Source organism: Trichomycterus rosablanca, chromosome 14, assembly GCF_030014385.1.
Source record: "Trichomycterus rosablanca isolate fTriRos1 chromosome 14, fTriRos1.hap1, whole genome shotgun sequence".
Lineage (NCBI taxonomy): Eukaryota > Metazoa > Chordata > Actinopteri > Siluriformes > Trichomycteridae > Trichomycterus > Trichomycterus rosablanca.
This window is the reverse complement of record NC_086001.1, coordinates 22,565,972-22,580,228: the sequence shown is the minus strand read 5'-3', so window position 1 is coordinate 22,580,228 and position 14,257 is coordinate 22,565,972. Positions and strand designations below refer to the sequence as shown.

Below are 14,257 nucleotides of genomic sequence, written 5' to 3'. Positions count from 1 at the left end.
GGAGGGGAGGGGTTCAGTTCTCGGCTTTAACACCAGTTTAATGCGTCTGAATCAGGAGGAATCAGACGGGTACAAGAACGATTCGGAATCAGATTCCTCAAGCAAGCAGACAGACTCACAGGGACCACGAGTGACTTCTGAAGCTCCAGGTAACCTTAACACCACCACGTTAGAGTTCCACACTATTGAACTAGTGACTATATATTTAACCCTTGGGCTTCGTAGGTGGGATCAGTTCTGGAGAAGTCGTCTGTGATGCTCTCGAGAACAAGGGTGAGTACGCCGAACCTTTATGTAGACCCTTATTTTTGGTCCACATGACACATGGAGCATCACTGGTGATACTTGTGTTGAAGATGCTGAAGGAGAAACCACCAACGGAGAACGTCAAGAGGAGAAGACGACCGACATGAACCCGGACAGCTTTGAGAGCCGATATACCGATGGAGAGCAGCTGGGAAAGGGAGGCTTCGGTTCAGTCTACAAAGGTGACCGTAAGGCGGATGGGAACCAGGTGAGTATCAGTTTGCTGTGTTGATCCTCCCCTGGTTTCTCCCTTGGCTCCAGATACCTGTGACAACCTTCTGAAGAGGCCAAACAAGAGGCCAGGAAGAGCAATCAGTAATAATAATATGTCTCTTGTGGGCAGCAGGTTGAGGTACCATGCGCTGTACCCGAGACGGACGACATCACAGAGGGAACGTCACGTGTGGTTAAGGACGTCTCTGAGCTGCACAAGTGCTATGAGGTTTACAAAACCATTGGATCAGGTAACTGGTACCACTTTCAGTCGTCTCTCTGCCTTTGTGTAACACAGATGTGCATCTTTTAAAACCTGACTTAATATTTTGTTTAATTCAATCGTTCTTCAGGTGGTTATGCGACGGTCAAGCTAGGCAGGCACATTCAAACTCAAGAGCCAGTGGCCATCAAGATCCTGGAGAAGAAAGAGCTCGGGGTTAGTTTCAGCAAAACCGTCTGTTAAAGACGGACGTGTCTCAGTTTCCAAACGTTTGGTTCTCCTAATTCTGATCTGAAAAGTCATAAAACTGTTCCGGTTTCATCCCCATTGCAGGATGAGTTGTCTGATTTGAGGATAGAGATTGAAGCCCTGAAGAACCTCAATCATCAGCACGTGTGCCGCTTGTACCAAGTCATGGAGACTGCTGACCAGATCTACATGGTGCTTGAGGTACCATCAGTGGTTGGAAACTATCAGATTTTATTTAATCTCTGGATTTATGATGATTTGCTGCTCACTTGACTCGCTCTCTCCTCCAGTTTTGTCCGGGTGGAAATCTGTTTGACCACATCGATAATAACGACAGGTTATCGGAGGAGGAGACGCGCAGGATCTTCCGTCAGATCGTCTCGGCGCTGGCCTACGTCCACAGCCAGGGATACGCCCACCGTGACCTTAAGCCAGTGCGTCAGCCAAACGGTTTCCACTTATACTTTGTGCTTTTTCTTTGTTAGTGCTTGTACATGACGTGTTTTATTTTGACTCTCAGGAAAACATGATGCTGGATGAGAAGAACAACATCAAGCTCATCGACTTTGGTCTCTGTGCCAAACCAGAGGTTCGTGTCTCTACTAAGACTGTAGTGTATACTTAAATCAAGCGTGCCATTCAGAGAGTCTAGTAAGGTGGTGTGCTTACCCCCATCCATCATGCTTTAATAAAGCCTTGCACACATGGTGTCCACAATTAGTTTCAGTGATCAGTTAGATGAACAGGACATCACAGAGCCATGCTGGTTCAGTTTGTGTGTTGTGTTGCAGATGTGAGTCAACAGTTGGACCTTCGGTTGATAGAAATCTGTTTTGTTGTAGGGTGGATTGGGTACTGCTCTGATTGAGGGCTGTGGAACCCCTCCCTACATGGCACCAGAAATCATTGATGATAAACCCTATCTTGGTGCAGAGGTAGGTGTGTGTGTGGGTGTGTCCCCAGGTTATTCCTGATAAACTTCAATTGGAAAGTCTTTAAATCCAAGGTGTTCAGTCCCCTCTGTAGCCCCATTCATGAGTTATTCTATGAGGTCTGGATGAGGGGACTGACCAGGATAAAGCATGGTTAAAAAAGACAATGAATGTGTGTGTGTGTGTGTGTTTAGGCAGATGTTTGGAGCCTGGGTGTTATCCTATATGTCATGCTGTGTGGCTATTTCCTGTTCGGCGGTGACGACTTTGAGGAGCTCCATGAACAAATCACTGTAAGTCTTGGAACTACAATGAAACACCACTGGCATACACGTCTTGTTACGATTATGAAACAGAATCCATTATTTAATGATCAGCAGCATGTTAAACATACAGTAAAAGTAACAGTAATGGCTTGTGGCGATGTTCTTTGATCAGATGTGATTGTTTTGCTCTGTGTTTCCTCAGAAAGGACATTTTGACACTCCTGACTGGCTGTCTCCTGGTTCTGTACTGCTGATTAAGGAAATGCTGCAGGTGTGTGTTTATGGTGTGTTTAATGTGAGCAAAGTGGGTGTGTGTTTCTCTGTGGGCTTCATCACCTGAAGTTCTTGTATCTTGTCCTGTAGGTGGTTCCAGAGCGGCGCATAAAGGTGGAGCATCTGCTGGATCATGAGTGGGTAATGAAGGGGTACAGCAGCCCTGTGGAATGGCACAGCACATGTCCGGTACAACATCCACCCTAGACGTAGTACAGTGACATGATGGAGATCCACCGTACAGAAGATTGTATCTTTATTATCCTACATACTCATATATTTGTGTCTGTGTGTGTTTTTGTGTCTCAGCTGGATCATCTAGATGAAGAAAGCATCACTGAGATGGCTGTGATGTTCAGACAGTCCAACCAAAGCATGAAGCAGCTGGTGTCTGAGGTACATTTCAGTACTTGTATCTGCATCAACACAGATGCTAAAATGTAGACACATATTTATTAGTGATCAGACCACAGCTACGTATCTTTTGCTCTTGAGAAGGAAGCAGCGCAGTAGTCCAGTGTGTAGCTGAGCGGACGTGTAAGAAATAGTAACATTTCCACAATCAGTGTATTTTACCTGATAAACGCTGCTCTACATGCTCATCTGTCCAAACACTACAGCTTCTGGAATGTTCTTACACCTCTTCTTGTTTTATTTAGCAGGAGACACCGTCGGTGTGACAAGGAGGGACGATGGTGGCACCATCCAATCAGGAAACGTTACATCTCAATTCCACATTTCAATGATTGTTGCAGATGTTTCTCTCTAACCCATCCTCTCTCTCTTTTTTTACCAGAACGATGCATTTTGGGTATCTGTGTGTGACTGGTTAGATGAACTCCACTGAGGTGCCGCCCTTGTTGATTCACACAGCTGTATGAGAAGTGTAGAACATGGATGACCAGGATCAACAAGCATCAAAATCTTATTACATTAAATAATAAATAAATAAACTCACTGAATATATGAAGGTGCATGGATGTTCATTTTTACAATAGCAACACAACGTTTCCTGACATGTTACAGAACATTAAACTCAGCAGTGAAGATACAGACCTACTGTCAGCTCACTCAGAGCAGCCTGAGATCGTTACCCTAAAACTTTATAAACTCATGTCTCTCAACTCATATTATTTCATTACAATTCTACAAAAGGGCCACAAGAGGGGGACATCACAAGGATTGTTTATTTCAACAAGGTCAAAAGATCTCGTCCGCTTTTTTCAAACGTGCTTCCAATCTGGAGACTAATGCCAAGTTCACACTACACGACTGATCGGCCATAGGGGGTCACACACTACACAATCTATCACCAACTGGAATCGCGGGCGAGCTTCTGTGGTATCCCAAACTACGTTTTGTTACGAAAATGTCCAAAAATGCACGTAAACAAGTAGTGAGCGATCAAAGTTTGTGCGCTGATGTGCAGCGTAAAATAAAAGAGGAAAAATAAATGAATCTGAGTGGATTTGGCTTGGATTGTTCTATAGTAAGTTGGAGGTTAATAAATATTTTTTGCAGTGCAGCGTGGGTGTTTTGTAGAAAACGATCAGGTCAGAAATACTTTAAAACTTGTGTGTGTGCTGATGTATTCTGATATAAACTATATTACGCCCCTGTCCCATCTTTTTACACTCCTCCCCTGCATTTCCCCTCACACTCCTCCCCTCACTGTTCGATATAGCAGTCATTGCCAGTCGGCCAACTCAGATGCAGATATCTGACATGCTAGAAATCTCGATTCGGTCCGGAGCCGATTTGGAGCCGCTTAGTGTTCACACATAGCGATTGTGAGAGTTTCGATCTCCGAGCAAACACTGAGTTGCTACCGAGCCGGCAAATCAGGACAAAAGTCGTGTAGTGTGAACAAGGCATAAGTCTGTCTAAACCCACCCTTCACATGCTAAAACTAGCAGACCTTGTTCATAGGTATGTGAGCCCAAATCCTCATTAAAAACATTTTGTACGGTTTGCAATGAAAGCTTTTAGACAGCCATGACACATTTTGAAAGTAGCCCAATTTTCAACCATGACTGAATTTTTTAAACAAGCCCAATTTGGCGGGAAAATCGTGAGAGTTGCCAGGTTCAGCAGAATTATCCAGCCTAATGTCTGGTCTAAAATCAACCCTGAAGCTGAAACTAGCCCAGAATCCAGGGTGTCACAGATATTGTTGAAATGGCAAATGATTGATCAGTACTACTAGTGAATCTTTTATTATTAATAATAATATACTTTCATTTTACATTCCGATTGATACTTTTTTGTGATGTATTTTGTTTACATTGGTATTACAGCTAGTAATATTTTATCATTAAACCATTAGTCGTTTTATTAATTTTTTATAATCCTTTTAGATCTCATTAAAGAACATTTAATAGTAACACTTTAAATACTAAAAGCTCTAAATTTCACTTCTGCTCTTTTCTGTTCTTTCCTCTCCTGTTTTCTTCTCCTCTCCAATCTTCTTTATTAACAATTTAGTCTTTTTATTCTCTTATGATTTATGAATAGAATTTCAGGTTACGTGAAGAACTATTTTGAATTATTACCCACCCAGTCCTTTACATCCACTTTCTATTGTCACTCCAGCTCAAGCATACATACAAATACATGGACCGTCAGTTTAGTCACATTTAACAACCATGGACACATTTGCTGACATCGGATTCAAAACCAAACTCTCATCACACAGAGGACTCAGATGGAATTTACAGTTTAACAAATACATTTATTCATCAATAAAGAAACACTTGTCTCCCGACCTCTCAACTGGTCTTGGTCAATTGATCACCTCCATGATAAGAAAACACCTGAACTACCACAATAGTATTTATTTATTTTTGAATGTAATTTCAGTGCAGTCTGTATTAGGATTTATATGAACTGGGTTTTATGCACTAGAAGATGGTGGGATAATTAAATGTAAATATGAGTATTTCTTTTAACAAAGGAGTTTAGTTTTAATCTACTTTAATAAACACAGAACAACTTTTACTTTCAAGTGGAAGAATTCTACCCTGGTCTTTATGGTGTTTGCAAAGTTTTCATAAATGAATAGCCTCTTACTTTAACACTTCTAGGTCTACACTCCAAAATTCTAGTCTTTAGATGATTTCCACTTAGCAAATAATGAACCGTCCTCAACCAGAATGTACATGAGAAGGTGTGAATGGAGGGCTGTGGACTGAACAGTGTTGCATTGTTCTATCATCATGAGTCTTTGTTCTTTGTGTTTATCTATACGTAGATCAAATTAGTGGTAGCTAAACTCCTTTGTTAAAAGAAATACTCATATTTACGTTTAATTATCCCACCATCTTCTAGTGCATAAAACCCAGTTCATATGAATCCTAGTGAAGAAAAGCATGTTTTAAAATGTAAAACCATAAACAGCACCGTCTGTAAAGATGAATCCTCTTGTGCTTATAGACTAGTTGGTTTGTATTGTTATTTTTAAGCTTCTACTGGTGTGAAGGTGTGAGTTGGAAAAGAAAACATGACATTAGAGAAACTGCTTGGAAGAACGTCTAGGACTGACTGTAGTCTTCTCTAAAGCTACCTGAGCAGTGTTGGGGTAGTTACTCAAAAAAGTAATCCATTACTCATTACTCATTACTTAACTAAAATTGTAATGGGATTACTTTACTCATTACATCCTGGAAAATGTAATCTCGTTCCTCATTACTTTACTTTCACGTTACATTCTAAACCCAAACAAATACTGTATACTGGAATCACATCTACAAACAAATTCCATTTATTTACTTTATTTATTTAGTTTCAGAAAAATCCTCTCTTGTGCAGAGATGTACCTGTGTTTGTTTCTGCTTTAAAACATACACGCCATGAACCAATCAGATTTAACATCATTAAACGAGTTTATTCCTTAATTATTTGTCCTTATACTAGAGGAGCGACTCGGTTCTTTTAGTTCATTTCAAAAGAGTCGTTCAATAGAATCGGTTCGTTCGCGAACGACTCATCCCTCATCACAGTAACTGTAATGTCATTACAAATATGTAACTGTAACGCGTTACATTACTTCGTTATAGATAAAAAGTAATCACGTGACTGTACCGCGTTCCCCCCAACACTGGAGCTGAGAGATACAGGGCTAATGGAGATGTTTTACTGCTAAGCTGCTGTTCAACTCCAGTCCAGTTGGTGGCGCTGGTGCGTCTTAAGTTGTTCTGCCAACCGCCATTAAACATCATAAGAAGAACAAGAAGCTGCTGTGTTTGTACTGTAGAGCCTCATCTGTAAGTAAAATATGTATTTAATTATAACCCTTATATTTAATTATAACCACATTCTAATTAATAATAAAACTAGAGTTTATAATAAAACATCACTGTGAGGATTTGAGGAGCTTTAACTTCAGTTTTATTTAAACACACAAACTATTAGCTGCTCCGCTAACTGTTAGCATCACACATGATTCAGTACTGATGAACCGATTCATTGAACCGATGAATCAGTGGATTGTAACGGATTCAGAGTTTATTCATTATTAAATCTAACATTTTGATATAAACGCGTCACATTTTCAGCTTTGTTTACAGTGTTTAATGTTTGATACAAACAGCGAGTTCTTGTAGCTTTGTTTACAGGTTGTTTTACAGGTTTATAGTAAAAGTTAAAAGTATTAGTACAGCACTGTTATTGGGAGTGGATGAGAAACTAGATGTAAAGAACATCAGACTTAATCATTTCACTTTGGGCCACAAAACCACTTCCACCAAACTCAAAGGCTTGTTTCCCAGACAGGGATTAAGGCTTATAGTCCAGGACTACATTTAGCTTTAAATAGAGAATCTCCATTCAAAATGCTGTGTAGTCTAGGACTAGGCTTAATCCCCGTCTGTGAAACCAACCCAAAAAGTTCTATTAGAAGTCTTTTTTGTCTGATGCTGCTCAGTCCCACAATAGTTTCAACATTTTCACCCTGTTTACAGCCTCACAGCATTAAAAATAAACAGTTAAAACAGTCTGAAAGAATTTTCCTGGATTTCTCTTTAATAGGGAATAAAGTACATTTGTCTATCTGTCTGTCTGCCTGTCAGCTCTTTTAATAATGCAGTCAGCAGAAGAGGGACACGTCACCCCCATAGATCTACAAAATGAAGGATTCCAAGAGAAACTAATAAAAAAGGAGGAGGAAGAAGATGGAAGTTACTTCTGTAAGTAAATGTGGAGCAATTTGCCATGTTAGTACAGTACAGTGTGGTTAGTATAGTAGAAATAATAAGAGAATGTGGATAGTGGGATTAGAACCTGTACTGTACCGTACTGTCCTGTGTAGAAGTGCTGATACTTCCAGTCTGGATTAAATCTAAGTAGTATTTATTTGTGGTAACTAAACCCACAACCTTCAGTTTCCTCCAGTTGTTGAGTTTCTTCTTCACATATTGATGAATTTCAGGTGAAGGATCTTTAATCCCTGTGGAACACGTCACCTCTGAGGAACACCTCACCCCAGAGGACCAACAGTGTGGAGGTTTCCAGATGAAGCCTGTGAAGAAGGAAGAACCTGAAGATAAAGATGAACTCAGTAAGATATTTTTTATCTTGAGTAAAATAAGATTTGGATTGAATAGAATCAGAGGAACCTGGGATGAAGCATCATACAGTGAAAGCTTGTATTGTGCTCATGCAGATCAGTGTGAGCAGGAAATGATGAATGCAGGATGAATCACGTTACAGGACTTTAGCATCAGATCTCAGTTTAACAATTACTAACAGTATTTATTATTTATAATGTTATAAATGTATTTATTATTTATAATGTTATAAATGTATTTATTATTTATAATGTTATAAATGTATATGATTATTTATAATGTTATAAATGTATTTGATTATTTATAATGTTATAAATGTATTTGATTATAATGTTATAAATGTATTTGATTATTTATAATGTTATAAATGTATTTGATTATTTATAATGTTATAAATGTAATTGATTATTTATAATGTTATAAATGTATTTATTATTTATAATGTTATAAATGTACTTGATTATTTACAATGTTATAAATGTATTTGATTATTTATAATGTTATAAATGTATTTGATTATTTATAATGTTATAAATGTATTTGATTATTTATAATGTTATAAATGTATTTGATTATTTATAATGTTATAAATGTATTTGATTATAATGTTATAAATGTATTTGATTATTTATAATGTTATAAATGTGTTTGATTATTTATAATGTTATAAATGTATTTGATTATTTATAATATTATAAATGTATTTGATTATTTATAATGTTATAAATGTATTTGATTATTTATAATGTTATAAATGTATTTGATTATTTATAATGTTATAAATGTATTTTATTATTTATAATGTTATAAATGTATTTAATTATTTATAATGTTATAAATGTATTTGATTATTTATAATGTTATAAATATATATTATTATTTATAATGTTATAAATATATTTGATTATTTATAATGTTTTAAATGTATTTGATTATTTATAATGTTATAAATGTATTTGATTATTTATAATATTATAAATGTATTTGATTATTTATAATGTTTTAAATGTATTTGATTATTTATAATGTTATAAATGTATTTGAATATTTATAATGTTATAAATGTATTTGATTATTTATAATATTATAAATGTATTTGATTATTTATAATGTTATAAACGTATTTGATTATTTATAATATTATAAATATACTTGATTATTTATAATATTATAAATGTATTTGATTATTTATAATGTTATAAATGTATTTGATTATTTATAATGTTATAAATGTATTGATTATTTATAGGGCTGTCGAAGTTAACGCGATAATAACGCATTAACGCAATCTCAATTTAACGCGATTAAGATAAATAGTGCCATTAACGCAAATTCTAGTTCATGTTGAGACTTGACTGGTAGAACAAACGTTTTAATGTCGGACATGTCACCGTTTTTCATTTGCGGTTTGTTAACAAAATGTAAAAGAGCGTCGTAGCATCTGCACTTGCATAATAAAGAAATAAATACACGCTATATTCACAAGTTGTCGGGAGCAGAACACTTTATTAACTTATTCTGTTACGGTAAAGAATACCGGACAGCTGAGTCAAGCACGTTGTCCATGAACTATGGAAGCCCCAAAGGGTCAAAACACACTCACTTCGTGTAGAAACGTCCATCAAACCATTGGATAGTATTACTACCTAGTATGTGAGTGAATAAAACTCCCTTACAGTTTTCTCTTGTCCCAGCAGTTTTTAACATTAGTACATTTAGCATAAAATGTGTTCACCATTTTAATTGTAACATTTCACTTAAAAATCCTTGTTTTCTATAACATTTACACAGATTTTTTTTAATGCGATTAATCGCGATTAACTATATGAAATTCTGAGATTAATCGCGATTAAAAATTTTAATCGTTTGACAGCCCTAATTATTTATAATGTTATAAATGTATTTAATTATTTTGTGCTTCAGAACTGAACAAGGATTTCTGCTGCTCCTCGTGTCCACGTTCCTCTACAACCCAAAATCAGCTCCACAATCACATCAAGAGCTGCAACCATGTTAAATATGAGACTCTGGTGAAGATTAAGACTGAACATGAGGATCTGACGCCCACCAGAAGCTCCAGTAATCAGCAAACGTCCGCTGGTACTGTCAGCATTAACACCTCTCTCAGTCCCACACAGGAAGAAGGAAACGTCTGCTCACAGTGTGGGAAGAGCTTCAAGTTCCAGTGTCATCTCAAAATACACCAGCGCATTCACACTGGAGAGAAACTGTATCAGTGCTCACAGTGTGGAAAGAGGTTCAGGTTCCAGTGTCATCTCAAAATACACCAGCGCATTCACACAGGAGAGAAACCATATCAGTGCTCACAGTGTGAAAAGAGTTTTATTACACAGGGTGATCTTAAAAAACACCAGCGCATTCACACTGCAGAGCAACCGTATCAGTGCTCACAATGTGGGAAGAGTTTTCTTAGACAGAGTGAGCTCAAAATACACCAGCGCATTCACACTGGAGAGAAACCATATCAGTGCTCACAGTGTGGGAAACGTTTTAATAGACAGAGTGATCTAAAAAAACACCAGCGCATTCACACTGGCGAAAAACCATATCAGTGCTCACAGTGTGGGAAGCGTTTTAATACACAGAGTAAGCTCAAAACACACCAGCGCATTCACACTGGAGAGAAACCATATCAGTGCTCACAATGTGGAAAGAGTTTTAATACAAAGTGTGAGCTCAAAATACACCAGCGCATTCACACTGGAGAGAAACCGTATCAGTGCTCACTCTGTGGGAAAAGTTTTAATCAACAGACTCATTTCAAAACACACCAGCACATTCACAGTGGAGAGAAACCATATCAGTGCTCACAGTGTGGAAGGGGTTTTAATACAAAGAGTGATTTGAAAAAACACCAGCACATTCACTCTGGAGAGAAACCATATCAGTGTTCACAGTGTGGAAAGAGTTTTAATCAACAGAGTAATCTCAAAAGACACCAGCACATTCACACTGGAGAGAAAACGTTTCAGTGCTCACAGTGTGGTAAGGGTTTTATTACAAAGAGTGATCTCATAACCCACCAGCGCATTCACACTGGAGAGAAACCGTATCAGTGTTCACAGTGTGGAAAGAGTTTTAATACAAAGAGTGTGGTTAAAATACACCAGCGCATTCACACTGGAGAGAAACCATATCAGTGCTCACAGTGTGGGAAGAGTTTTAATCAAAAGAGTCATATCAAAATCCACCAGCGCATTCACACTGGAGAGAAACCGTATCAGTGCTCACAATGTGAAAAGAGTTTTACTAGACAGAGTGAGCTCAAAATCCACCAGCGCATTCACAGTGGAGAGAAACCGTATCAGTGCTCACAATGTGGGAAGAGCTTTAATACAAAGAGTGCTCTTAAAAGACACCAGGGCATTCACACTGGAGAGAAACATTAGCTGCATCCAGAGTTGCATACTAACAGAGTCTGTACTAGATTGGAGGAAGTACGCAGCGCTTTCAGTACAGAAGTGTGCAGTATGCACACAACACTAGGGGTGGGCAATATGGCCTTTAAAAAATATCACTCGCGATACAAAAGAACACTTTTGTTTTGCAGACACTCAGGAAATTTAAGGTACAAATGTTATTAAATGTCCATTACATTAAGCATCACTTCCAGTAGGGCTGGGCGATATGGCTAAAAAACTCATATTCCCATATAAACAGTGTATCACGAAAGTGAGTACACCCCTCACATTTCTGCAAATATTTTATTATATCTTTTCATGGGACAACACTATAGACATGAAACTTGGATATAACTTAGAGTAGTCAGTGTACAACTTGTATAGCAGTGTAGATTTACTGTCTTCTGAAAATAACTCAACACACAGCCATTAATGTCTAAATAGCTGCAACATAAGTGAGTACACCCCTCAGTGAACATGTCCAAATTGTGCCCAAAGTGTCAATATTTTGTGTGACCACCATTATTATCCAGCACTGCCTTAACCCTCCTGGGCATGGAATTCACCAGAGCTGCACAGGTTGCTACTGGAATCCTCTTCCACTCCTCCATGATGACATCACGGAGCTGGTGGATGTTAGACACCTTGAACTCCTCCACCTTCCACTTGAGGATGCGCCACAGGTGCTCAATTGGGTTTAGTCCATCACCTTTACCTTCAGCTTCCTCAGCAAGGCAGTTGTCATCTTGGAGGTTGTGTTTGGGGTCGTTATCCTGTTGGAAAACTGCCATAAGGCCCAGTTTTCGAAGGGAGGGGATCATGCTCTGTTTCTGAATGTCACAGTACATGTTGGAATTCATGTTTCCCTCAATGAACTGCAGCTCCCCAGTGCCAGCAACACTCATGCAGCCCAAGACCATGATGCTACCACCACCATGCTTGACTGTAGGCAAGATACAGTTGTCTTGGTACTTCTCACCAGGGCGCCGCCACACATGCTGGACACCATCTGAGCCAAACAAGTTTATCTTGGTCTCGTCAGACCACAGGGCATTCCAGTAATCCATGTTCTTGGACTGCTTGTCTTCAGCAAACTGTTTGCGGGCTTTCTTGTGCGTCAGCTTCCTTCTGGGATGACGACCATGCAGACCGAGTTGATGCAGTGTGCGGCGTATGGTCTGAGCACTGACAGGCTGACCTCCCACGTCTTCAACCTCTGCAGCAATGCTGGCAGCACTCATGTGTCTATTTTTTAAAGCCAACCTCTGGATATGACGCCGAACACGTGGACTCAACTTCTTTGGTCGACCCTGGCAAAACCTGTTCAGAGTGGAACATGTCCTGGAAAACCGCTGTATGATTTTGGCCACCATGCTGTAGCTCAGTTTCAGGGTGTTAGCAATCTTCTTATAGCCCAGGCCATCTTTGTGGAGAGCAACAATTCTATTTCTCACATCCTCAGAGAGTTCTTTGCCATGAGGTGCCATGTTGAATATCCAGTGGCCAGTATGAGAGAATTGTACCCAAAACACCAAATTTAACAGCCCTGCTCCCCATTTACACCTGGGACCTTGACACATGACACCAGGGAGGGACAACGACACATTTGGGCACAATTTGGACATGTTCACTGTAGGGTGTACTCACTTATGTTGCCAGCTATTTAGACATTAATGGCTGTGTGTTGAGTTATTTTCAGAAGACAGTAAATCTACACTGCTATACAAGCTGTACACTGACTACTCGAAGTTATATCCAAGTTTCATGTCTATAGTGTTGTCCCATGAAAAGCTATAATGAAATATTTGCAGAAATGTGAGGGGTGTACTCACTTTTGTGATACACTGTATATATATATACAATATAAAGAAGTACTGTTTGTTTGTTTATTAGGATTTTAACCTCATGTTTTACACTTTGATTACATTCATGACAGGAACGGTAGTTACTCATAACACAAGATTCATCAGTTCTCAAGGTTATATCAAACACAGTCATGAACAATTTAGTGTCTCCAATTCACCTCACTTGCATATCTTTGGACTGTGGGATGGAGCCGGAGCACCCGGATGAAACCTATGCGGACATGGGGAGAACATGCAAACAACACAGAAATGACCCAGACCGCCCCACCTGGGGATCGAACCCAGAACCTTCTTGCTGGATCTTGTGACCTTGGCTGATGATCTACACTGGATGTTAGATGCTGCAGAGTAGTGTTCATAGTTTTTACTCATGTATGAGAGGTGAATAAGCAAATGTGGCTCAGTGATGGTAGTGGACACTTGAATATCTACAAAAAATACAAGGGACAATCTTTGGGTTATAAAATTATATACGATCAGCCATAACATTAAAACCACCTCCTTGTATGTATACTCTTTTTCTATCAGCTCCACTAACCATATAGTTTACTAACCATTTACTGACTTTCTCTATGGGATTAATAAAGTTATCTATCTATAGGTGCACTTTGTAGCTCTACAGTTCCACTGTCGTCCATCAGTTACTCTGCATACTTTGTTAGCCCCCTTTTACTTTATTCTTCAATAGTCAGGACCTCCACATGACCACCTCAGAGCAGGTACTATTTAGGTGGTGGATCATTCTCAGCACTGCAGTGACACTGATGTGGTTGGTGGTGTGTTACTGTGTGTTGTGCTTATATGACTGGATCAGACACAGCATCGCTGCTGGAGTTTTCAAATACCGTGTCCACTCACTGTCCACTCTTAAATTATACACACCTGCTTTGTTGGTCCACCTTGTGGATGTAGTCAGAGATGGTAGGTCGTCTGTTGCTTATTAT

The 14,257-nt window shown here is 38.7% G+C and overlaps 1 protein-coding gene, 1 long non-coding RNA gene and 1 pseudogene across 2 annotated transcripts; all 3 read left to right on the top strand.

The window, feature by feature from the left end:
• Positions 1 to 14,257, top strand: part of LOC134326206 (zinc finger protein 208-like) — a 339,536-nt pseudogene that overhangs the window by 109,964 nt on the left and 215,315 nt on the right.
• LOC134326998 (uncharacterized) lies at positions 229 to 695 on the top strand. Its single transcript, XR_010014667.1, has 3 exons — positions 229 to 273; positions 357 to 514; positions 650 to 695. It is a non-coding gene; the product is annotated as an uncharacterized LOC134326998 (long non-coding RNA).
• LOC134327011 (maternal embryonic leucine zipper kinase-like) lies at positions 744 to 3,417 on the top strand. The gene is made up of 11 exons (XM_063009099.1): positions 744 to 777; positions 873 to 958; positions 1,076 to 1,192; positions 1,282 to 1,425; positions 1,512 to 1,580; positions 1,834 to 1,926; positions 2,118 to 2,216; positions 2,392 to 2,460; positions 2,553 to 2,651; positions 2,772 to 2,858; positions 3,122 to 3,417. The coding sequence occupies exons 1-11, from the start codon at positions 744 to 746 to the stop codon at positions 3,140 to 3,142; spliced, it is 918 nt and encodes a 305-aa protein (XP_062865169.1). The 3' UTR covers positions 3,143 to 3,417.